The sequence below is a fragment of the Zalophus californianus genome, chromosome 7 (assembly GCF_009762305.2).
Source record: "Zalophus californianus isolate mZalCal1 chromosome 7, mZalCal1.pri.v2, whole genome shotgun sequence".
NCBI lineage: Eukaryota > Metazoa > Chordata > Mammalia > Carnivora > Otariidae > Zalophus > Zalophus californianus.
The window spans coordinates 34484345-34511812 of NC_045601.1; the positions used below are offsets into that span (position 1 = coordinate 34484345).

The window sequence follows — 27468 nt, forward strand, 5'->3', positions numbered from 1 at the left end:
GCTGAAGCTTGCCATCAAATTTGACCCAGAGAATGCCAGCCATCTGTGAATTTGCAGAAATCTTGGGGAAGGCTATTGATTTTCACTGCATGTGGAATTTCGGGCTCATCATTACCCCCAGTGTTTTAATGTTTAACATATCCTTTATCTGTTTTCTGCCTCTGCTGTAGGTGAAATTTCCCACCTATACTCTGTTTAAGGGCCCTGCCCCTCCATCTCTGAAAACTTTTGCATGTGAGTATTTTCATCTCACCTTTTAAATCCTAGCTCAAATGTCAGTTCCAGATTTCCCCAATCAAAATTAAATTTTCTTCTAAATATCCACAGAACCTTGCTTGTATGTCTTTTATAGTTTTAAATATATTTTACTTACCTTCTTGTGATTTCTGAACACACCGATTCTTACCCATTGATAGTATATTTTTGAAGGAAGGAATGACACCTTATTTACTTCCGTTTCCCATGATAACTTTTATATATTATGCGCACATTTATTCTTTTTTAAAAAACAAATGCATGTATCTATGGTAACCCTAAGACTGAAGAGTCTATCCTGAGGTATGTTAATGTCTTTTTTGTATTATATAGAAGGTATTTCATATTTTTCCCCAAACTGTACATTTACTATCAGTGATCCAGATCTGCTCTGGAGATGTTCACTACAAGGTGCAAATCCTTAAAGAAAGTCAGGGAAAAGTACCAGTCATCATCACCATCAATGAGAAATGGGCACCAGTATGTGTATATTGGGTGTATGAGTGGGAGTGGGAGATCATGACATGAAGCCTTACAAGGAATTGAAGAGAGGAAGAAAGAAAAATGCTATCTCATCTTCAGAAAGGTAGACAGAGAAAACTGGAATATAGATAAATTACACATATAAATATATGGACCTTCTTTTGGAATTAAATTTATTTTGTTGTTATTGATCTCTAGGGGAGATGAAATAAACTCTCCAAATAGCCTTTTACTCTACTTTTTCTATTAGTTTGCTTCAGAATCAGATACATTAATCTTTGACATTTTTTATTCTATACATTTTTATTTAATAAATCCGGGACTTTTATTTTCCCATACAAGCAAGAAGTTAATATTGGTACCTGCTTAATATTCAACAGGAAGAAAATGGGAGTGCCTCACCTGCTTTGGCAAAACCTGTTCCATCAAAATATGTTCCTTTCTGAGCATTAGCAAAACATGTTCCAACATGGAAGCTGGAGGTTGGCTGTTCAAGATCAGCAGGGGCCTCCACCATCTGAAAATTCCTGATGCAGCCATCAATGCTGTAGGTCACCTAAGTATTCAGGTCAGAAAAAACCAAATATCAGGTTTTACCAGAACTTTGACTTTATATGGAATTCAGTAATTTGTGGGGATGCTCTGTGCTTGCAATCATTGGCCAGCTGTCTTAAGGTAGCCCCTACACTACCTGGATCTGTGCTATCACCCCGAGCTCCACACAATGCGTGCAGAGAATCCTGTGTTGTGCTTCTCAACTAGGATGTATCTAGCCTGTGTCTAGATTGTTCTGATATTCTAAATAGTGCATACTGTGTCTCTAACGGGACCACTAGTTTGGCAGAAGTATGTGCTCCATGTGAATATCATAACTTTTAATTAGTTCCTTATGCTGGTTCTGATCCAAGATGGTGTGATGTAGGAAGATCCTGAACTTACCTCCATGGACACACTAAATCTATACCTATTTATAAAGCAATTCCTCCTGAAGAAGAGTTGAAGGCTGACTGAATAGCACAACAAAAGGTAAAGAGAATGGCAAGAGACACGGCAATGAAGGGAACCTCCGTCCCCAACACTGTGAACAATGGGGAGGGATAGTACTGAAGGACTGAAAGCAGATTCGTCTGACCTAGGGCACAGAAAAAGAGCAACTAGTACATAAAAGGTTCAGCCCCCAAACTCTGCCAAATGGCAGGGGAGCTGCTGGAACTCTCTGGGTCAGATGGGCTGATGAGAGCCATGATTTATCTTCCCCCTCCACCTCGATAGCACGGACCACAGCAGGGTCCAGCTTCTGGCCTATTGCCTCAGGAAGCCGCAGGCCCCTAGCTCGCATGAGCCCCAGCTGTCCCACCCAGGTGGCCCCAGGGTGGTACATATTGAGACACCCCTGGTCAGTGCTCCCTCTAGCTCCAGGCATCACACCAAGGTGGCACAGGAGCAAAGCCTGCTGGAACACACTCCAGGCTTGCACTACCTCAGCTCAAGATGGCATGCTAGGGCAACCCTGAGGCAGAGCACTCCAAGATCTCCTGACTGATGCCCGAGTGAGCGTCATCAGGGTCCTCCCTGCACTGAGTGCCCCAGGAACCTCCAGGCCATGCCTGACTCAGTTCCAGCTGTTCCACGAGGGCACCCCCCATGGGGAGCACCCAAGGACTCTCCAGCCTGCATTAGCTTCAGCTGTCCTGCCAGAGTACCCCCTGTGTAGAAAGCCTCAGGACCACTCCAGCACATGCCCAGTTCAGTTCCAGCACAGAGTGCCCTGTGACCCCCAGCCCATGCAAGCCAGCAAGTCACCAGGCACACACAGTCCGCACAGGGGATGACCATACATAAGACCACTCCTTACAATTTAGGAGAAGTAGCTGTTCCAAAACACAGAAAGTCAAGCAAAATGGGGAGACAAAGAAATATGTTCCAAATAAAAGAACAAGACAAAACTTCAGAAAAAGAACTAAATGAAACAGAAATAAGCGATATGCCTAATAAAGAGTTTTAAATAATGATTGCAAAGATACTCACTGGACTGGAGAGAAGAGTGGAAGAACTCAGTGAACACTTCAACAAAGAGGCAGAAAATATAAAAAGGACCAAGTCAGTTTTGAAGACTACAATAACTGAAATGAAAACTACACTAGAGGGAACAACAGTAGATTAACAGATGCAGAAGAACAGATCAGTAATCTGGAAGATGGTAATGGAAAGCACCCAAGCTGAACAGCCAAAAGAAAAAAAGAACTCTTAAAAAAAATGAGGATAGGTTAAGGGATCTCTTGGACAACATTAAGCAAATAAACATTTGCATTATAGGGGTGGCAGAAAACTTCCTTAACCGAGGAAAGGAAATATAGACTTACAGGTTCAAGAAGCACAGATAGTTCTAAGATTTTTTTTAAGATTTTATTTATTTATTTGAGAGAGAAAGAGAATGAGAGATAGAGAGCACAAGAGGGAAGAGGGTCAGAGGGAGAAGCAGACTCCCCGCTGAGCAGGGAGCCCGATGTGGGACTCGATCCCGGGACTCCAGGATCATGACCTGAGCTGAAGGCAGTCGCTCAACCAACTGAGCCACCCAGGCACCCAAGAAGCACAGATAGTTCTAAACAATAATTAAAATGCCAAAGATTAAAGATAAACAGAGAATTTTTAAGAGGAGCAAGAAAGGAGCAACGGTATGTACTAGGGAAACCCCATGAGTCTATCTGCTGATTTTTTAGTGGGAATTTTGCAGGCCAGAAGGGAGTGGCATGATATATACAAAGTGGGGAAAGAAAAATGAAACTTATAACCAATAATATTCTACCCAGCAAGATTACCATTCAGAATTGAAGGAAAAGGAGTTCATCATCACTGAAGTGGCCTTACAAGAAATGTTAAATGGACTTCTTTAAAGGGTAAGGCCATAATTAGATGTAAGAAAACTATGAATAAAAAGATGTAAAATATGACAACATAGACAAAAAAATGTGGAGGGAGGAGTAAATACATTCTTTTAGAATGTGTTTGAATGTAAATGGTGATCAATATAGACTGCTATGTACTTAGATATTATATGTGAACTTCATGGTAACCACAAACCCCAAACATTTAATAGATACACAAAAAGAGAAAGAAAGCCAGCCATGACACTGCAAAGAGTGAGTCATCAACCACAAAGAGAGCAAACGAAGAAAGGAACAGAGAAGAACTACAAAAACAATGAGAAAGCAATTAACAAAATGGTATTAAGCACATACTTAACAATAATTACGTTAAATATAAATGATCTAAATGCTTTAATCAAAAGACATAGAGTGGTAGAATGGGTAAAAAAACAAGACCCATCTATCTGCTTTATACAAGACACTCACTTCAGACCTAGAGACACTTACAGACTGAAAGTGAAGGGATGGAAAGAGCTATACAGTGCAAATGAGAAAAAAAGCCAGGGCAGCAGTATCTATATTAGACAAAATAGATTTTAAAACAAAGACAGGAGACAAAGAAGGGCATTACACAATGATATGGGATCAACCCAGCAAAAAGATATAACAATTGAAAATATCTATGCACTCAACATCACAGCACCTAAGTACATAAAGCAGATATTAACAGACGTAAAAGGAGAAATTGACAGCAATACAATAGTAAGAGACCTTAATACCCTACTTACATCAAAAAATACATCATCCAGGATGAAATTCAACAGGGAAATAACAAATATATAGAGAGCATTCCATCTCAAAACAACAGAATACACATTCTTTTTAAGTGCAAATGAAATATTCTCCAGGATAGATCACATGTTAGGCCACAAAATATGACTGAAGAAGACTGACATCATCTGCATCTTTCCTGGCCACATGGTATAAAACTGGAAAACAATCACAAGAAAAATAGAAAAAATACAAATATGTGGACGCTAAACAGCATGCTACTAAACAACCAATGGATCACTGAAGAAAATAAAAATGAAAATGAAAATACAATGGACACAGCGAAATCAGTTCTAAGAGGGAAATTTATACCAATTTATAGGTCTACCTCAAGAAACAAGAAAAATCTCAAGTAAATGACTTAACTTACATATAAAGTAACTAGAAAAAGGACAAATAAGAACAAATGTGAACAGAAGAATGAAAATAATAAAGATCTGAGCAGAAATAAATGAAAGAGACAAAAACAATAGAAAAGACCAATGAAACCAAGAGCTGGTTCTTTGAAAAGATAAACAAAACTGATAAACCTTTAGCTGGACTCATCAAGAAAAGAGGACTCAAATAAAATCAGAAATGTAAGAGAACAAGTGATACCACAGAAATACAAAGGATTATAAGAGAGTACTATGAAAAATCATATGCCAACAAATTGGACAATCTAGGGAAATGGATAAATTCCTAGAAATATACAATCTTCCAAAACTGAATTAAGAAGAAATAGACAATTTGGAGAGACCAATTGCTAGTAACAAAATTGTGTAATCAAAAACTACCAACGAAGTCTTAGACCAGGTGGCTTCACAGGTGAATTCTACCAAACATTTAAAGAAGAGTTAATACCTATTCTCCTCAAACTATTCTAAAAAGTAGAAGAGGAAGGAAAGTTTTCAAAAACATTCTATGAGGCCAGCATTACCTTGATACCTAAACCAGACAAAGATACCACACAAAAAAGGAGAACTTCAGGCCAATATCGCTGATGAACATAAAAGCAAGAAATTCTCAACAAAATATTAACAAACTACATTCCACAATATATTAAAAATACAATCAAGTAGGACTTATTCTGGGAATGCAAGAATGGTTCAAAATTCAAAAATCAGCATACACTACATTTAACACAATGGAGAATAAAAATCATATAATCTCAATAGATGCAGAAAAAACATTTGATAAAATTCAACATTTGTTAATAAAAACTCTTAACAAGGTGGATTTAGAAGGAACATACCTCAACATAATAAAGGCCATATATGAAAAACCCAGAGCTAACATTATACACAATGGTGAAAAACTGAGCTTTTCTCTAAGATCAGGAACAAGACCAGGAAGTCCACTCTTGACACTTTTATTCAACATAGTACTGAAAATCCTAGCCACAAGCGCTCAGACAAGAAATAAAAGGTGTCCAAACTGGTAAGGAAAGAGCTAAACTGTTAAACTGTAACTACTTGCAAATCACATACCATACATAGAAAAACCTTAAAGACTCCACCAAAAAATTATTAGAAGAAATGAACTCAGTAAAATTACAGGACACAAAATTAATAGCTAGAGATTGATTGCATTTCTATATACTAATAAAAAAGTAGCAGAAAGAGAATTTAGAAAACCACTCCATTTATAATTACACCAAAAAGAATAAAATACAGAGGAATAAACTTAACTGAGGAGGTAAAAGACCTGTACTCTAAAATCTGTAATGCACTGATGAAAGAAATTGAAAATGACACAAACAAATGGAACGATATTCCATGCTCATGGATTGAAAAATTAATATTGTTAAATAAATATTGTTAAAGCAGTCTACAGATTCAATGAAATCCCTGTCAAAATACCAAGAGCATTTTTCACAAAAGTAGGACAAATAATACTAAAATTTACTGTATGGGACCACAAAAGACTCCAAATAGCCAAAGCATTCTTAAGAAGGAAGAACAAAGCTGGAGGTACCGCAATTCTAGATTTCAAGGAAACTACAAAGGTTTAGTAATCAAAACAGTATGATACTGGCACAAAAAGAGACATGTAGTGCAATGGGAAAGAATAGAGATCCCAGAAATAATACCACACTTATATGGTCATTTAATCTACAACAAACAAGGTAAAAATATACAATGGGGAAAAGACCGACTCTTAACAAAGGGTGCTGGGAAAGCTGGACAGTGACATGTAAAAGAATGAAACTGGACTACTTTCTTAACACCATATACATGAATAAACTCAAAATGGATTAAAGACCTCAATGTGAGACCTGAAATCATATAACTCCTAGAAGAAAGCACAGGCAGTAGTTTCTCTGACATCAGCCATTGCAATATTTTTCTAGATATGTCTCCTTAAGCAAGGGAAACAAAAGCAAAAATAAACTATTGGGACTACATCAAAATAAAAAGCTTTTGCACAGCAAAGGAAACCATCCAGAAAATGACAAGGCAACCTACTGAATAGAAGATATTTGTAAATGACATATCCAATAAGGGGTTTATATCCAAAATGTATCAAGAATTTATACAACTCAATACCAAAAATAACCCAATTAAAAATGAGCAGAGGATATGAATAGATATTCTTCCAAAGAAGACATACAGATGGCAAGCACACACATGAAAAGATGTTGGACATCATTAATCCTTAGGGAAATATAAATCAAACCACAATGAGATATCCTCTTACACTCTCAGAGAGGCTAGAATCAAAAAGACAAGAAATAACAAGTTTCTGCAAGGATGTGGAGAAAAGGGAACCCTTGTACACTATTGGCAGGAATGTAAGTTGATGCAGCCACTGTGGAAAACAGTATGGAGGTTCCTCAAAAAAATTAAAAATAGAACTACCATATGATCCAGTAATTCCACTACTGGGTATTTACCCAAAGCAAATGAAAACACTAATTTGAAAAGATATATGTTCCCCTATGTTTATTGCAGAATTATTTAGAACTGCCAAGACAGGGAAGCAAACTAAGTATCTATTATAGATGAATGGATAAAGAAGATGGTATTTATATACAGCGGAATATTACTGAGCTGTAAAAAAGAATGAAATCTTGCCATTTGTGACAACATGGATGGACCTAGAGGGTATTATGTAAATGAAATAAGGTAGAGAAGACAAATACTATATGATTTCACTTACACGTAAAATCTAAAAAAATAAAAACAAAAAACAAACCCCAAATGAATGAATGAACAAACAAAAAGCAGAACCAGACCCATAATTACAGAGAACAAACTGATGGTTGCCAGAGGGGTGATGGCTGGTGATGGGCAAAATGGGTGAAGAAGAGTGGGAAGTATAGACTTCCAGGTATGGAATGAATAAGTCGTGGGAATAAAAGGTACAGCATAGGGAATATAGTCAATGATATTGCAATAGCCTTGTATAGTGACGGATGGTGCTTTACTTGTAGTGGTCATAGCATAATGTGTAAATTTGTCAAATTACATGTATACCTGAAACTAATGTAACGTTGTGTGTCAATTATACAATTAAACAAATTTTTAATTAGCCCTTATGTTTCAATTAATGGTTTAATAACCTTACTATATATATACATTTTGTCATAATCTAATTTCAAATTCTATTTGAAAAGATCATTAAGTTTGGCTTAGTGCTTCTTCCTTATGAAAATCTAATGAAATCAGTGAACTCTTTCCTAAAAAAATGCACATACACTCCGAACTTGAAAGTTTGCATGAAGTATTTAGAGTTTAGGGACCATGGAAGTAATTCAAGCATACTTTGCTCCACTATATTTCATATGATTTTAGGGACACATGTTAATCACTCTTGCCACTCTCCAGAGACTCTCATTTTGATAGGCCTGGGTAGCATATCCAATAGCTATGAAAGGAGCACACTACTGATCACCCACAAGGGGAGCCAAATGCTGAGAATTACAACTATGATGAACAGATGTCTTTGATGAAGAACAGCTATGCATTATCACATGTTCTGAGTACAGAAATGTAATACATTTCTAATATGTTCTCTAAAAACACTGATCCCCTGTATTTCTTAAAATCATGCTTTCTTTCCAAAGGAAACCAGGACACGTGGTCTGACAAAACATTATTTTGTGAATATTGGTTTGTAAAATTGTGAGGACTTTAAATTTTGAATCCTGTACTGTACTCTAAATACTGTAGTACAGTATTGGACAAATGTAGTTTAAATACTGCCTCTCTCAATATTTGTGAAATCTCTAGTTCTGAAACAATACCATCAACATTATCTTCCTTGTTTTCCAGTACTTTCTATATGCTTAGTACTCATCTAAGCACTTTCAATATATTACCTCATTTAATCTTTACAGTAACCTTGTTTGTTTGGTACTATTATCCTATTTTACAAAAGAGGGAACTTTGTCAAGGAAGATTAAGTAACTTGCTCCAGACCACACAGCTAGTTAATAGGTATTCAAACCTAGGGAGTCTGGCTCCAGGGTCGACACTCTGTTTGGTGATATTACCTCTCCTAGTCAAATCTATCTAGAAAACCTGTTACTTCTCAGAAAAGATGATTTCCTATTCACCTCAAAGTCATCAGGGGCCAATATGACCTAATAATTCAACATATATGACTCAGGCAGTTATTTAAGCCACACACACACACACACACACACACACACACACACACACACACACACAAATAAATAAATTAGACCCTTACTGGACCAATTCTTCGGGTAGTGTAGTTGATGGGTAGCCCGCCAACATACAGCATTCCCACCACATCCAGGATATCCGCTTTCTTGGGACTGATGGTTCTGTTGGAGGCATCATCTACATAAATAATTCCTTCTTGCTTAATTCGCATAATCTTAATCTAAAAAAAGAAGAAGAGTCATTAAAGCCAATCATGGATAAATTTCAAATATGCAGAGTGTAAGATGTAGGAACTTTTTGGATATTCATCAGGAAAAAATGAAAGAATTTACTAAGTATCTAATATGTGTGAAACCCATAAGTGAAATTAAACCAGTTTTTACAGAATATCCCACACTCTGTCTTTTCCATGACTACCATCTCCAAAAGGGTACAAAATCATCCTGGGTGAGTTTTAGATTAAAGCCTTTGCTATAGGTTGCCAAGGGACCCCATGTATCAGGAGGCATGCATGTTGTCAGGAGCCTTGCTGATTGAGAGCACTGTCCTGAATTAAGTGGGCTGCAAAATTCATGTCCGGTTTTAAACATGCATTCATTTAGCTAAGCCTGGTCTCCCCTGCACAATTTCAGATCTGCTACATCCCTCTGCCTAATAGGCACTTCTCACGTGGAATGGAAGGAAGGGCTGTGCATCAAGGCTGCATAGCCGTTTCCACGGCAGCCGTGATTGGTACAAAGGGAGGGAGGAAGACGGACAGCTCCCTGATGCTGAAATTACAGCAGTGGGGTGAATTCTCTTTGGGGGCAGGGTGAAATCAGGGGTGTCAAGACTGGCTTGGGCATAAAAAACTTGAGTCTGAGTTTAGGAAAAGGAATGGGTGACCCAGTCTAATGCTGGAGCACAATGGTGGTTTAAAATGACTCTACATCAGGATTAGAATAATTAAGACCTCATTTTACACTTATCTATTCTGGTTTGGGAAGCAATTGTTTAAAAAAAAATCTTCAAAAATAAATCCCTCCTTAACTTGCTGCTTATAGTGTTTAGACTTTCTTTCTTAATCCCAGACGCATTGTGGACCAACAATTTGTCAGTTTTTCAAGTGTCCTGTTTATTCTATTAGCCAGAGAGGAGAATAAGCCTTAATGAGAACTCCTTCATGAAGACCCGTATTTGCTACTCATAAACTCCCAGGCAAATAGGAAGATTCCATTTCTTATTTCCAAGATAACAAATTGATTGACTTTGCATTTGTATTGTATTTTTTCAGGTCCTCTGACTTTTTATAGGATATGCCAAGTCACAGTATGTTAATATATAAAATCCACCACCTAATAATATCAAACTCTCAAAATTAAACATTTTATTGGTCGACCAAGGGAAGCTTTACTGAATAGGCGATCACAGGTGCAGAAACAAATTCTGAGTTTTCATTTTAATCAGGCAGTATATTATCTATTTGCAGTCATGCCAAAGAGGACAGTAAGGCGGCAGATGAGCCTTCTGTGCCCATAATAGTACCAGTTTCTGGGTGTAAGGCCAATGTTTTAAAAGTTGTTCCAAATGGTTATTGCCGGAAATGTGGCCCTAGAGCCCTTTAAACATGATCTAGCAGATTCTCAGACTCTTGGTTTTCACAGACCAGTATGGGGTGTGATGGGGGAGGGGAGGGCAAGTGTTAGGGCCCATTTTAGTTTCCCAGCTTTTAAGTTTGTCAAATATTCATAAAAGAGAGGCCATTTTGGCACCTTTTAAAAGGAAGAAAATACAATCTCAGGACAAATATTACTCCTTTATACTGAAGACATAGAGCTAATTTAAGATTAACATGCTCCATCGTCCCACATTTCTCACTGAGAGTAGCAAAAATGTCTTCAACTACCTGGCCCTGGTTTGTGGCCAGATGTTTGGGAACCACAGCGGTATGGTAATAATGGCATCTTGTGGTACCATGATGAAGTGTGTGACCCAGCCGGGTCCGATTACATTTCCCCAGGCTGGGCAGTTGTCTGTGGTGCTGGCTTTATTTTTAGCCTCAGCCACATTCCAGTAGCAGCAGGGTCAGGATCTGCACTGGCAACACTGTATCTGCACCAGGGGAAGGCTGGCGGCTGCCACCCGGCACCCCCTCAGGGGACACTGCCAACCTCCCATGGACTATTATTACCTTATGCCACTGACCGTCGTTGATTTTGGTGGGGATCATGGTGTGGGTGTCACCGCTTCCCAAGTCATAACTGAAATAGGGCAATCCATTTCTCAGCTGAACAGTAGCAAAATCCGCGTGATTGATCCGAGCCATGTAAAAAAGCAGGCCCGATTCAGCTTCCGTTCGCACTTCAAACTCAATTGTGAGGCTGTGGAAAGAAAGCATGCAAAATAAAACTGAAAAACAAAAGCATTCTTATTCTGAGATTAAGTTGCCTCTGATCCCGTGGGTGAATTTTCATAAAGGACAGTAAAATGTTCTTTGAGATGAGGACTTTCCAGGTGATTTCCAAATCCACTTTTCCTGCTGATTTCCAAAACTGAGCTCCTCAGGCTCAGGCCACTAGAATTCGATTCTCTGTTTTACTCTGTGAATTAAAAGGCTTACTGCATTAAATAAGTGTAGTTGATTAAAACTTGAATAAGTGCAAATACTCCGTTCTTCCACTTATCAGTTCTTTTCCAATATCTTCGAATAATACATACCGGTTTTTAACTTTGGTGTCATCAAAAGCAATTGCAATGTGGCTATTTCTCGAAAGCCCAAACTGCTTGCTCCCTAATAAAAGAGCTGGCTCTGATTCTGCCGCACAAGGACCCTGCAAAATTACCCAGGAGAGAAAGAGGAGATTATGGACTCTGCTCTTTAAAAATTTAATCCTGTTATCTAATTATTTCTTCTATTTTCGCTTAATGTTCTTGTGTAATCTTATTGAAGCTCCTTAAGAAGAAAAACGGTCTCTTACTCATCTCCGTTATACTCTACCACATAGTAGGCACTTCCTATGAAATGTTCAGTGAGTGGGAATCCGTTTTCTTATAGTGCACCTTTGAATTGCCAAATCAATATGCTCAAAAATATTTATTGATCAATTCATGTTTTCATTACCCTCTAAGAAAAAAAAAACTGTTGATGTTTCTGAGAAACCTGGAATTTCCTTTTCATGTTTACTTACTTATGAAGAGTTATAGTCTTCAAAGATGGGATGGGGAAAATGACAAGCTAGCCACCAAGTTATGAGTAGAAAAAATGTGTTCTTTCTTGCCCTCCCCATTTCTGTCTCCCACTATATTACTTTTTCTTGAAAATTATCTGTCTACTAGAAGGCTTCCAGGAATTTAGGCTTTCAAGATGGTGTATCTAAACTTGCAAGTCAGGCCATTCAGGCCCTGAGCCAGTTGCTAGGCAACCCAGTACATTTTTAATGTAACCCATCATATACCATTTCAACTGTCACTGTTCAAAGATCCACTTCCTGGGGTTCTTAGGAGGGAGAGCTCGGTGCAGGACTGGCTTACTTGGTTTAATGCTCTGCTGTCACCATCTTGAGTTTCTTAATACTTTTTTTTTTTTTGAAAAAGGGGCCCTGCATTTTCATTTTGCTCTGGGCCCTGCAAATGATACAGTCAGTCCTGGTTGGGTGGACTGTGTTTGGCCAGCATAACCCTTAGCTCAGTAGATAATCAAGGCTCCTCAAATTACTGAAGTCATAATTCCTTTCTCTGTTCTCTATTTTCACAAAAGAGCTTGAAGTGCAGGCTGCTTCGGCAGTCTTTGAGAACACGCAGTACTCGAGAAAATAAATAACCTGCACACTCTCAAACAGCACATCTGTTTTTAAGATCTGCACTTAATAGCTTTGGATGGGCCACTACCCCAGTGAGCGCTGACTCAGCAGAGGTTCTCAAACAGCCCAAGGCAGGCTTTTGATGGCACAATGTTCTTCTCAGATAGAAGATGAGATGAATCATCAGCGCACAGGACATTCTTACTTGATGAGGAAAAGCCTTGTTCTCTTTTCTCTTGAGCTTAGTCAAACGGAGCATGCTGCCACAGCAGGTAAAAGGCTTTAAGTGTTTGAAATGCTGTAAAATTGGTCTTCGTGGAAGTATTTCCCTTCTTGCTTCCCAGGAGATGGTCAGTTACAAAGAGCAAACTGTGGCAGAAATTCATACAGATATGTAAAAACCCAGTGGGTAGAGCAGGAAAATGCTATTTATTCGCATAGCTGAATGGCCTCTCTTGGAATCAACATGTGGCCCCTTTCTTATTACACTGCCTGTAAAAAGAGCCCAAATGGAAAGGCTTTGGTAGCTTAATGTCTCAGCCAGCCATGACGCTATTAATAGAACTGGGATCATTTATCAACCTCACCCTATTTCCTGTACAGAGGCCCACTGCTACAAACATTAGTAGCCTTCAGTTCTCCTCTGAAATCTCTAAGAGAACCCTCCCTGCTGTGAGTCCATCAGGGGCAAAATTTGGCTAAAACATCTCTAACCCATCAGCTCTGAAAACTGGGAGATCGGAAAAGTCAATGGATGCTGAGGAATTAGGGAACCATGATGTGTGGCCGAAAAGAAAACCACCAGCAGGTTGTTATTGTTAATCATTGCAGTCACTCGTCTCGCTACTCCTTACAAATATTAATATAAAATAACTTTTCTAATATAATTTTTTAAATGATCCAAGTGGTGATTGTAAAGATCAGGCATTTTATTGGTAGTAGCTGTAGGTCATGGAGAACTTCTGTCTTTATATATTTTGGGCACTGAGGCCCAAACGCCACAGGAAGCTTGCTTGCTGGTAGACTGGACAGAGATTTCCAACACTGGCCCTGAGCTGATCAGCAGTTCTCTGTCACATACTGTCAGATCTTCTAGATGCAGAAGACCCTGCTTACGTTATTTTAGGAAAACCTTTGACCAGAAAAGGACAGGGACTTCGTGAGGGTTCTTCTAAGAAGCATTATGTGACACACCCACTGGAAATTGAGGAAGAAGGCCAGTTCCTGCTTCACTTTTATAACAGGCGGATCTTGAGGAGCAGATAGTAATGGTGGTTAACAAAACAGTGTCCTACTGGCCAATGTTGTAGAAGAGAGTGATAACAAACAGGTCACTCTATTAGGTAGCCTCAAAGTCTAAAACCCATATGCTAAGTTCATTGTATGTTAAGGACACCGACTGATCTTTTATATCATCAATTTGCAACAGGATGGATATTATGAATATTTCTTGAATAAAACGTCTATCACCTTCCTTTATAAAATTGGCAGTTGGAAGAGGACCGAGAAATGCTAGTAGAGGAGAATTTTTAAATGTACGTAGTTTTAGATTTAAATGGGAAGACAGGGGCGCCTGGGTGGCTCAGTCGTTAAGCGTCTGCCTGCGGCTCTGGGATCGAGTCCCACATCGGGCTCCCTGCTCCGCGGGAAGCCTGCTTCTCCCTCTCCCACTCCCCCTGCTTGTGTTCCCTCTCTTGCTGTCTCTCTCTCTGTCAAATAAATAAATAAAATCTTTGAAAAAAAATAAATGGGAAGACAATTTTCCCATAATGTTTTTGGTGAAAGTGTAGCCTTCTCCTCTCACTTGGTTAAAGGCAAGTAGGATTGGATCTTGTCTGCGCTGCCTCACTTTCCCCTGGGTGAGTCTGAAACCAGGCCTGACTTGGGACGCATGCAGGAGGGCACAGACCCCAGTGATTCCCTCCTCTCCCTAGAGCCCCTCAGAGGCCCCCTGCTCCTCCTGCTGCTCAAGCATCATTTTTTTTTCTCCCTCTAATATCTTAAAGGGAATTTGTGAGATGGAACAGAAAGTACCCTGTGGTTTGCACAGGAATAAGATGATCTTATTTTTCAACATGCTTCCTAGAGAAATCAAAGGGGTAAGAAAAAGGGTCTTCTAATGAGGTAATTCCAAGGAACCTTTTTATTTTTTAAATTTTTTTAAAAAAATTATTTATTTGAGAGAAAGTGCAAGCAGGGGGAGGGAGAGGGACAAGCAGACTCTGCGCTGAGCACAGAGCCTGGCGGGGAAAGCAGGTGCCTCAGTCTCACCACCCAGAGTTCACAACCTGAGCCAAAATCAAGAGCCTGATTCCTCACCAACTAAGCCACCCATGTGTCCCTCTAAGGAAGCTTTGAAAAAGAATGATGGTTGCAAGACAAATTCCTCCTCCAAGCTAATGTGAGCTGGAGGGAAGGCATCATCTTTTGGAAACACTTATCTTTGAAATGTATTAAAACAACAGTAATAATAAAAAAAAAAAAAAACCCACAAAACCCCCCCCCCACAGGCTCATCAATCTCAACACGTTACAATCCTGCCACCTTGTGGGGACTCTTTGAAGTACTGCTAGTGCATAAGGGGGAAAATGGAATCTGGAGGACACAGCGTGCTTGCTTGTCTCTGTTTGGCAGGTGACAAGTTGTGGGCAGACAGGATTTGTGTGGGGGGGAGGTGGGAAGGGGGAAGTCTGAATGTGGCGGTGCCCGTGCTGATCAGAGCAGTGGCAGAGCTGGAGAGGACTGTGAAGGAAGCCACGCTTCCTAAAGCCGAGCTTAGGCAAATGGATCATGCCACAGATTAGTAACAGTGAAAACTTTTTTGCCTCACAGTTACCCCACCTCAGGTCAGATGAAAGCAGTGGTCATTTCCAACTGCTGTCTGTTGGCTGACACTCGGATATGAGTTACTGGCTTCAGGGTAGCATATGATTGGTAGGCAAGCGTTCCTTGAATTCAGATTGGTGCAGAACAGAGATTTAAATTGCATTTATCAAAACTGGCATCTTTGTTCTTGAAAGCACTGAGTGATGAATGATCATAAAAACTGCATCATTTTCTTCTTTCATGAGTCAGTAATCCCTCTAACGAATGTGGGCTAAAGTCACATCCGAGAATTGGGAGGTTTCTTTGTGATGCTCTTTTTTTAATGGATGAATACTAAGTGGAAGACACTTTCCACGGCATTGACTTTAATGTTCTGAAATATAAAATCCCTACTCAAGCTGTTTATCGAGAAAGTGAATTATGTTACCACCCTGCACAGGAGCTCTTTTGGTAAATATTGGGCATTTGTAGTAATATTTACACACTAACGCCTGAATGGAGATTTCTTGTGGTATGGAAAATGTGTATTTTCCCTTTAAATACACATCAGTGTCCAACTGATTCATCCTTTGGCATGGACTGTGCTTAGCTTTTAAAGTTGTAGTATTAAAGTTGCTAGAGAAATAGCTTTCTTTTGGTCTATTCTTTCCTTCTCTGCCTGCTTCTTTCCCCCAACTCTCCAAAGCCCTTAACAACACAGGGACTCTTCATGGCTATTTATATCACTGTTCTTAGTGTTCACATTTCAGATTTCAAGGTTCAAAATTCAACACTCCAATGAGCTTCAAGCAAAAAAAAAAAAAAAAAAATACAACCAGTTCATTGTATACAAATCCACACAGGCCGTGCTGGTTATAAAGACTTGGTATAAACACCCTATATACCTGCAGATGGTGATTGTAGAAGTCTACAGTCCTCTCTAAGCCCACCCTCCCACCCTCCCTGAGAAATCTCCACAAATACAATATGTAGAAATATTTAATCCAGCTCTAAATGGGCCAAAGAGTAAGAGAAAAGCATAAAGGGAAGATGGGCTACCACACCATCAAATGAGATAATATACATACAATGCCCTCTGATCAATGGCGTTTTGGCCCTATATTAATGACGGGGCTGACACAGTCCATTGCATGGGGGCAGGGCTTTCTCAGGATACCCTGAAACTGCTCTGGGGTCTAGTGAATGCCATCCTCATGGTGTCAGATGTTGGCAGGGAGGGGTGTGATGATGTAAAGGAGAAGAAGAAGGGGACCGAGAATAGGGGATCGTTTCTGTCCACTCTGCTAGAAGAGAGAGAGGATAGTTCCTACATCAGGAATTAACTTGTCTTAGTTCTTAACTACATTCTTACAATCTAAATTCTGATTAGAAAAAAGGAAGAAGATGGTGAGAATGGAAAATGATGCGAGACTGGAGTTAAAATAGCCATATCCTACTAGAGTCTGTAGTTGTTGAAACACGGAATACCCACCCCCTTTTCTCCATTTGCTCTCCCCCCTAAAAGTGTGAAAGGCTAATTATTCCCACAGAAGAATGAGGTATTACTGTGAGCCAGGCAATGTGCTGGGTGCTTTGTATACAGTGTATCATTTATTCCCTCACGATAATCCTTGCAGGTAGATAGTATCCTCCTTATTTTTCAATGGGTCAGTCTTACATTTAGAGAGGACAAGTAACCCGACAGAATCCAGTGAGTAAAAGTAGGTGGGCTATGGCAGGGCAGGTGGGCAGGCCCAGTTTCCAGACCACTGGAGTAAAGGCCAGTATGCTTCCTTAGTGGCCCCCAACGTGGAGGGCGTGAGGGGGCCATTCCCCACGTCGCACTTCCCCAGAGGGGAAATCAGCTCTCTAGTGGGATGCTGCAGAGCAATAAAGGTGGAAAGCCACTGCTTTTGATTTCTCTTTTTAAAAAAGTTATAAAAACAAAACACATGTAAGAATTTTCTTTTAGATGATGAAAATCATCTCTAGTCCATAATCCATCTGCCGTTAGCATCTGATATATTTCTTGCAAGGGTTTTTTAAATGTGTTTTTCTATCTGTTGATGTAGATGTGATTATGCAGTATGTATGGTTTTATATACTGTTTTTTCCACTTCACATAATGTCGTAAGTATGTCATCATCATTTTGTATTGTTTCAATTGAAAGATTTTATGTACAAGAGTGTGATGACATATTAAAATTTGCATTTTATAACCTATTTTTACACTTCCAGAAACCACTAATCATTTTGTTTGGATGGCATTTAATGGGACACCCTACCATGTTTCCAATTTTCAATCTTGAAAACTAGCAGTTTGTGTTTGTAGCCCACACTCCACACTTATCCTAACTGACCTCCACCCATACTCGCTCACTCTGACATTTATATTAATGTCTGATTTCTCAGATCTGCTTCTCTGTCTTTCCCTTGCTAGCAATGATGATATCATATTCATTTTTGCATCTAGTAGGCTCTTAACAGATTATGTTATAAATTGTCAAACCTCTAACTTTTAGTCACCTTTAAAAAGCAGACACTTCTCTCCACACAAAGAACGAAAATAAAAGAAATCAAATTAAAAGATATGTATAGTTCCCTGATCTGAAACTGTAGAAATATAACTCAATAGGGATGGAAATTCTAAGAAATGTAATTATGCCCACATAGCATAAACAATTATAAAGTGCAAGAGAAGGGGAGATAGCTGTTGGAATTTAGATACCTGGGTTTTAGTGCCAACTATCAATAATGTGTGTGATCACAGGCCATGAGGTATGTTCTAGGGCTTTGTTTTCCAATGTGTAAATTAAGAGTCAGAATCTTTAAGGTCTCTTCTAGCTCTGATGTTCTGTGAGTCTTTGCACACCAGCCCACAGGACTGCCACTCAACTTCTCTTTTGCTTTTGTCTTGTCTAAGTGGGATGCTCTGTTTTGGAAAAGTTAAAACATACACTGCTGAGAGAAAATGGAAATTGGAATTAGAACAGAAGGTTACAAGAAAACTTAAACGAGTTAAAATCTCCAGTCCCAGATGGGAAAGTATCTTTATTTTCAGAAAAAGGGAAAAAAATGTGATCTCGAGAAACCATGGACAGAAATGCTTGACACTCCCTATAAAACAAAGTTTGTGTGGGCACTTATAAAAGAAAGGCAATCACTGGGGACCAGCAGGCTTCTCCACCAGTTAACTGTACCAAGTCAAGACTGGCTGGCTGAGACACCTGATGCAAGAGAAGTTCAAGTCTTACAAAGGCCCCCAAGATTGTGGTTGACTGAATAGGGGACCTGATGATGAGCTAATAGCGAGATCTGTTGGTTTAAAACATTAAAGTACTCTCAGGTGTAAAATATAAGGACAGACCAAAGGAATGAGAGGTACTGCTGTCCCCTGAACTGAGCACTTTGAGTAATATGGTCTTTTCGAGGTGCCACATTTTGAAAGGGATATTTCAAACTTAAGAATATCTATCAGTGGAACTATGGGAATTAGAAATTAGGTCACATGAGGGGGTGCCTGGGTGGCTCAGTCAGTTAAGCATCTGCTTCCAACTCAGGTCATGATCTCAGGGTCCTGGGATCGAGCCCCATACTGGGCTTCCTGCTCAGCAGGGAGTCTGCTTCTCCCTCTCCCTCTGCCCCTACCCCCACCCCCCGTGCGCTCTCTCTCTCTCTTTCTCAAATAAATAAAATCTTAAAAAAAAATAAAATATTTGGCGCCTGGGTGGCTCAGTTGGTTAAGTGTCTGCGTTCAGCTCAGGTCAAAATCCCAGGGTCCTCCAATAGAGTCGCACATTGGGCTCCCTGCTCAGCAGGCAGTCTGCTTTTTCCTCTCCCTCTGCTACTCCCCCTGCTCATGCTCGCTCTCTTGCACTCTCTCTCTCTCTTGCACATGTGCTCTCTCTTTCTAAAATAAATAAAATAAAATAAATCAAATAAAATCTTTAAAAAACAATATGGAGTTTCCTCAAAAAGTTGAAAATAGAGTTACCGTACAACCCAGCAATTGCACTACTGGATATTTACCCCAAAGATACAAATGTAGTGATCCAAAGGGGTATGTGCCCCCCGATGTTTATAGCAGCAATGTCCACAATAGCCAAAGCCAAACTATGGAAAGAGCCAAGATGTCCACCAACAGATGAATGGATAAAGAAGATGTGGTACACACACACACACACACACACACACACACACACACACACACACACACCCCACAATGGAATATTATACAGCCATCAAAAGGAATGAAATCTTGCCATTTGCAATGATGTGGATGGAACTGGAGGGTATTATGCTGAGTGAAATAAGTCAATCAGAGAAAGACATGTATCATATGATCTCACTAATATGAGGAATTCTTAATCTCAGGAAACAAACTGAGGGTTGCTGAAGTGGTGGGGGGTGGGAGGGATGGGGTGGCTGGGTGATAGACACTGGGGAGGGTATGTGCTATGGTGAGCGCTGTGAATTGTGTAAGACTGTGTAATCACAGACCTGTACCTCTGAAACAATACATTATATGTTAAAAAAAAGAAGAAGATAGTAGGAAGGGAAAAATGAAGGGGGGGAAATTTAAGGGGGAGATGAACCATGAGAGACTATGGACTCTGAGAAACAAACTGAGGGTTCTAGAGGGGAGGAGCATGGGGGAATGGGTTAGCCTGGTGATGGGTATTAAAGAGGGCACGTATTGAATGGAGCACTGGGTGTTATACGCAAACAATGAATCATGGAACACTACATCAAAAACTAATGATGTAATGTATGGTGATGAACATAACCTAATAAAAAAAAAAGAATGTTCTGATTTTTAAAAATTCTGTAACTATGTACTTTGATGTATGTTAACTAGACTTGTGGTGATCATTTTGCAATATATGAATACCGAATTATTACATCGTACACCTGAAACTAATATAATGTAGGTCAATTATACTTCAATAAGAAAATAAAAATAAAATAAATTAAAAACAATTTTTTTAAAGAAATTAGTTCACATGAAGAATGCTTGAGATTACTGACTATTTATCCTGGGGAGAAAGACTTTGCTATTTTTTTCTTTTTCTTTTTTAATTGAAGTATCATTGACATACAATGTCACATTAGTTTCAGGTGTACAGCATAGTTGATTCGATAAGTCTATATGTTATGCTATGCTCATCACAAGTGTAAGGACTTAGCTATTTTCAAATCCTGGAAGGAATGCTAGAGAAGACATAAGCTCAAATTATTTCTAGTGATGAGGAGCAGACTGCTCTACAGAACAACCAGTTCCATCATGGAAACTAAGGAAGAAAATGAAATGTTCAAGAGGTTTCAAAATCTGTGCTCAAGACAGCATGTTCCACCCATCAATTGGCAAGCATGATAAATATGATGCATGTGCTGTCAGAGTATAGTGAGATCCACCCTCTTGGATATATTGGTGGTGAGAATGTAAATTGATGGAACCTTTGGAAAAAGTAATTCAGATATATGTTTTGAGAACCTTAGGTATAGTCATCATTTAATCTTGTAATTATCCATCTAAGAATCTATTTGAAGAAAATAAACAAAGAGAAAGTTTGGTATAGAGAAGCACTCATCAGAATATAGTTTCTAATAGTGAAAAACTAAAAGCACCCTAAATGGCCCACAATTGAGGAAAAAGTAGAATAAATTGTAAAGACAGAGTGTTGCAGTGATAAGGAGCCAGGCTGTATAGTCAGACCTACTGGATTAAAATTCCTATCCTGCCATTTACTGGCTGTGTTGGTAGGTGGGTGACTGAAGCTAGATAATTCTTATCAACTCAACTAAAGATGGGATGACATATCGTTCACAGAGCCATTATGAAAATCACATATAATGTTGAATAGAAATTGTTTAGGCAGTGGTTGGCACATAGTAAGCACTTAGAAGCAGTCATTATGATCATTACTATATGGTAATTATGCCATTTATTAAATGTTTAGTATATACTAGGCATTTAACAAACATTATTAAGTCCTCACGTTAACTCTTAGACTCATGTGTCATTAATAGTGCACAGATGAGGAAATTGAGGAATAGACTGGCGAAATAGCTTTCCCAAATTCATACACATGGTAGACTGGACTGTAGGCATTGCAACCCAGACCGTCCACTCAGGAACCCATGCTCCAATCAATGAAATGATTACCTCCCGTACAACGAAATATTCTGTGTGTCTCTTTGTGTGTGTGTGTGTGTGTGTGTGTGTGTGTGTGTGTGTCTTTCTCTCTCTCTCTCACACACACACACATAATTGAGATAGGGAAACTGAAGGACTCCATAAAAGATCTGCTTTTTGCTCTTTTTTGCTCCTCTGCTCCTCTCTTCTCGCTAGGACCTGTGCCCTCACCCCACTTTGCACACACCTCAGAATGCAAACAGTGTATGTCCTCCTTGGAAGGGACAAAGAGTTAATGATTTCTTTAAAATAGATAACATTTAAGGAAGGACCAGGTGAGAATGGCCAGACAAAGCTATCATATGTGTATTCCAGATCACCAGCCTAGAATCTTGACGCCAAGGTCCCCTGGCTCCAAGGAAAAATACCTGGGCTCTCGTGTTTGTTCTAACCAGTTCCTAGATGCCTGAGAGAACAGGACATGTACACTGGACCACAATTCTCAATAAAAACCCCCCAGGCCCGAACAAAGACGAGACTCATACTCCTTTCCTTTTTGAGTCTCCCAGATCCTCCGAATATATGTGCTCTCTCTGTATCTCCAATAAACTCTGCTCTCACTTCCTGTGGGCTCATGTTTGATTTCCATCCCACGAGAAGCCAAGGACCCTCTTGGCTGGTCCTGTGAGACCCTCTCTGGGTCCATGGACATGGCCTGTCAGTATCATAATCAGACATACACATTTGATGTTTAATTATGTATTACCAGTTTTAAAAAACAGAATACCGAATGATATACATGATATGAGATCTACTATTTAAAATGCAAATAAAAGGGACTGAAAATTAATATGGTTGCCTCCGTGTGGTGATATGATAGGTGAATCTCGTTTTTGATTCTGTAGAGGTTTCTTGGCTATGCTAACTTTTCAAATGAAAACACATGCCATTTTATAAGGAAGAAAATTAAAGCAGAACAGATATATAAGTAAAAGTGATCCAGGAAAGATGTAAGGATCAATTACCCTCCCTCTAATTCTAGGAGTAGAGCATACTAGCTATCCTGAATTATCTTCTCTCTGAAAACAATTAAAAATGAGAAAGCATTAGAATATAAACACTTACATGTGCCACAATTGGGGTGGGTGTGGGAAAGGCAGGGGTGGGGACTGGCTCCGGCTGGGTCACTAGTTCAGCTGGAACTGCTCCATCTTCATCCTCAGGGGGCTTCTGATGGGCGCAACGACCAATGTCCGCATTTTTGAAGGATACAGGCTGTGCAAAGTCCATGGGGCTAGTGGAAAAGAATTAAAATCAAGTACTTTTTATTATTTTTCATTGTCTCGCTGCCTTACAATTAAATTCTCCCTCCCCCTTCGAAAGGCCATCAGTGCAATTTTTAAAAAAATCTAATGAGAAGCTCTTCGTTGTTTCCTCTCTGCCCACCCTGCCTTGGTTTTAGATAGAGTGTAGAGTGATCCCCATACAAAAAAAAAAAAAAAAAAAAAGGTAGCCAGCAGAGGTACTTACACAGAGTTTATAACAAGGTTCCATACACAGCCTTCAAAAGGAGGAATATTTCTGAGAGGCGGAGGCTGAAATTCAGGTGGAGCACCCCCAACGAAAAGCTTTTTAACTTGGATTGCCTGTTCTACTGTCAGGTTTTGCATATGGCTTCTGTCTTCATCGACTTGAACAATAAAGATGCTGATAAAACAGTGAAAATAATCAGTATTAAGCACATAACATCCAGTATAGTTGGAAAATCAAACTCTTTTCCTGCTACCCCTCTCCCCTTCCTCCAGGAGCTTTTTAGGGAGCCAACATTTGATAGTGAGGAATTCTACACTAAGCTAATGATACTGCTTCTCAGGATCTTGTCCCTCTGCCTCCCTGGTTAGCTCTCCCTGAGAGTTGACTGAAAGGTGGTGATGGTGGGGCTACAAGCCTAGCCTTTGGTGCTGTTGACAACAGCGGCCCGACACAGAAGCCTGTAGAGCTGAGGCTTCCGTACAGTGTGCTTATGTCTAATCGCAAAAGGCTCAGTGGGTTTAGCACAGCATGGGGCACATGCTGTTCTGTTCTTTATTTCTTGGTTTGTGCTAGCTATTATCTTCTTGCTGGGGGACAAACTCTGCTCCTGAGAGTTTGGATTGCAGGACTCGACAGCGAACACTTACAGGGCATTTTATAAAGAACATAGCTGCTAGCTTTTTAAAATTTTTTTAAAGATTTATTTATTTGAGAATGAGAAAGAGCAAGAGGGAGAGCATGCCAGAGCGCAGGAGCAAGGGGAGGGGCAGAGGTAGAGGGAGAAGCAGACTCCCTGCTGAGCAGGAAGCAGGGCTGATCCCAGGACCCTGGGATCAAGACCTGAGCTGAAGGCAGACTTAACCAACTGAGCCACCCAGGCACCCCAGCTGCTAGCTTTTGAATAGAAGAGGCAGGCAAGAACATCATGCTAATTGTTCCTTGCAATGATTTTCCTTAGTGACTGTTTCATTAATTTCCCTAATTTGCCTATGAGAGAGAACTCACACACTATTGAGAACCTCATGCTACTTATTCACAACAATCCCTGGATCCTGGGGCAAAGAATCAAAGGAGACAAGAGTTCTGATGACAAAAATGACCAAAGGCATTTTTTCTTTTGTTCTAGAAGCAGGTTTTGAATTTTAGTCCCAAACAGGGAGCATGAAACTATTAGTGTTAGTCACTAGCCTGAGGATCACGAATGGATTACTAAAAACTTACTACATATCTGGGGAGAAAACCAAAGTACTTAGATGGAAAACTCAGTCCTAAAATGTCATCTTACTTGATTTTATAAAGAATAAAAACCACATGTGGAACTAGAAATAATAAACCAGGGCAAAGAGACTCTGAAATGGTCCTGAGCAACTGGTCCACTTTGAGACAGTTCAGATGTAAGAGAATGAAAAAACAATTGGATTTCATTGGTGCTCATAATGTCATTGGTTCAAGGAGTGGAAAGGGAGCAGGTTGGATTTATTTTCAAAGGAAACATGGGGGGAAATGATGTATTGGTTTTTTACCAGACTCTGGAAGAGTGTGTTGGCAAAAATCAGGAGGTTCAACATTATTGCTAAGAATGCTGGTGGTTTTATGAGACTTTCAGAAAAACACTCATTGCTGGGCATGTGTGACTCACTGAGAAGTCCCCCCACTCCCCCACACCTCTTTTTTTTCCTTTTTCTAAAAGCAACCTCTTACTAACATGACATAGCAATGTTCCTAAGAGTTTTAATGAGGGGTTTAAGCCACTATTAAAGATTGTCCAAGGAGAGCATATCTCTGCTCTTGGTTAGAGTTTCAGAGCGCCAGAGGCCCTCATGTTTCTGATGTAGACTGTCTGATCTGGTTCTGCCCCAAGGACCATTATAGTGGTCCTTTCTTACTAGATCACAGGGTGGAGATAGAGAATGAGCATGAGCTTTCAGAAGGAACAGACTGGAATTAAGTATTAGTGTAGAAGCTTACTGTGTGACCTAGGCCAGTTATTTAATCTTGCTCAGTCTCACTTCATTCATTTATAAAATGAGGATAAAAATATCTACTTTAAGCTATGGAAAACATTAATTAAGGGATTGTACTGAAGCTGTATTACTTAATAAGGGCATAGCTAGAAGACTAGCTAAATCCTGCTTGTATTTTACATTCTAGGAGCACCAAACTAGATCACGTATCTAGTTCTTTTGTAAAGAGGAACATTACCAATATATCCATTATGATTCTGGTGTATTTCCTCTTTTTTTAAGTAATTCTTTACTGAGGACCTATTATATGCAAAAAGCACTATAATAAACATTACTATTAGTATTATGACAGGTTAGCTGTATTTTCTTACAAGTTCAACAGTTGATTCTTAGAGTTCCATAATTAGACATTTCATTACTAATATTCTGTTTCTTGTTTGTTTGGAATATCAGTCTAAGCTTTTGCTTTCAAACGACTGCCAAATGGGTTATATATGCGCAAGAAGATATTAAGAGAAGTAGGTGTCCTGACATTTGTAATTTACATGGAGGACAACGTCTGCAATTTTATTTATTTTTAAAAAAGATTTATTTATTTGAGAGAGAGAGAGAGCATGCATACATGAGTCCCAGCACACTTGCATTAAGGGTGGGGGAGGAGGAGCAGAGGGAGAGGGAAAGGGAAAGAGAGAATCCCAAGCAGACTTCCCACTGAGCATGGAGTCCAACACAGGGCTCCATCTCATGACCTTGAGATCATGACCTGAGCTGAAATCAAGACTCAGATGCTTAACCGACTGAGCCACCCAGGGGCCCCTGCAATTTTATTTTGATTGAACATATTTTGGATGGTAAGAAATATTTGGGTTGCAGTGTCCAAATCACGATCACCATTCTGGAAATCCCAGATTATTCCTGAAATATTTGATCTAACTTTGGTGGCCTTCAGGCTAATTCTATACCTGTATGAAGAATGCTCTCACAGAGGAGAAAACTACTTGCCTATGCATCTACTCCAGACTCTTAGGGTTGAATGCTTTTGTCCAGTCAGAACAACTGGCCCCTTAGGTGGAATTCAGGAAAAGGGTTAGAGGGCAAAACAATTATAGAAGGCAGGGATCACTGGACCACTGGACCACAGAATTAGACACCAAAGTGACTCAAGTGAGATTTTTTTCAGAGGAAGGGGTAGAAAAGGAGAGAGGTTGAGGGAGGAAGTGTAAAGAGAAGCAGAGGGGGAGAGAATAAGGCAAGAACAATCTTGAAAAGTTTGCCTCTTAGTTTGATAAAAATTCCATAATTTTGTAAGGTGGTATTAAAATCACCATCTTATCCAGGGCTTTAGGAAAAGAAGCGATAACTGACACTTATGATCTGAATAGTGTTGGGAGAAAGCAAATATTTCCAAATTAACAAGAGTATCATAATCAACATGAAATAATACAATCTTTGAGGTCACACAAAAGGGTAAGAAAAAAGTTGGTGAGCACAGTTGGAGGTGTTAAAAGTGTCTAGTATTTGACACAGAGTGTGCCATAGAATAGGTACAAAGCATTAAAAAATGTTTCTAGGTAAAGTTTTTAGGGTCATTAGCGATCTCTGGTTAATCAGGTAATTGAAGCACTTGCTTAAAGGATAGGTGTGATTGTGTTTGACCTTAGAGCTGAAAGAGACATGATGGTAGCAAATGTGTTCTTGCTTTGCCACAGAGTTCAGTGACTACCCACTAATATGTCCAATACATTATCCTTTAATTAACAGCGAATGGCAAAACTGTTTGTTTATATGGCCAATTAACTGAATGACCAGTTTTCAGTGATGTACTATACACTGAACTTAATCAAATAAAGTCTGGATTAATGGCCAACAGCTGTGAAGTTGGCATAATAAAATGCCCTTCCTGAAGAGACACCTGTTAAAAGGACACCTTAGCGCAACATCATAATGCACTGGGGAACGTCAGAATCTTTTCTCTACAAAACATATTCCGGATGTTTTTTTTTTTATCAACTGTATTTCTCAAATCTGCACTTGTTTATTGAAATTCTCTAAATTTTAAAGACGTTAAAAAGTCCTTCCGACAATGAAAAGGATTAATGTTTGACAAAGAACATGAAATCTAGTCCGGGAGATATGTAAAACAATATTTTAGAGCTGTCTGTAAGATTCAAATGAGAAAATTCAGCTTGCAATCCTCCT

At 39.4% G+C, this 27468-nt stretch overlaps 1 protein-coding gene across 8 annotated transcripts in view; it reads right to left on the reverse strand.

Annotated features, from left to right (window-relative positions):
• Positions 1 to 27468, reverse strand: part of LAMA2 (laminin subunit alpha 2) — a 615089-nt gene that overhangs the window by 11868 nt on the left and 575753 nt on the right. For all 8 annotated transcript variants that reach the window (XM_027602582.2, XM_027602583.2, XM_027602581.2 and 5 more), the window contains 6 exons: positions 23303 to 23479; positions 22898 to 23066; positions 11750 to 11862; positions 11223 to 11412; positions 9117 to 9272; positions 1141 to 1294 (listed from right to left, as the gene is read on the reverse strand). In XM_027602582.2, coding sequence (XP_027458383.1) covers positions 1141 to 1294; positions 9117 to 9272; positions 11223 to 11412; positions 11750 to 11862; positions 22898 to 23066; positions 23303 to 23479 — 959 coding nt within the window. The remainder of the gene's footprint in view (positions 1 to 1140; positions 1295 to 9116; positions 9273 to 11222; positions 11413 to 11749; positions 11863 to 22897; positions 23067 to 23302; positions 23480 to 27468) is intronic.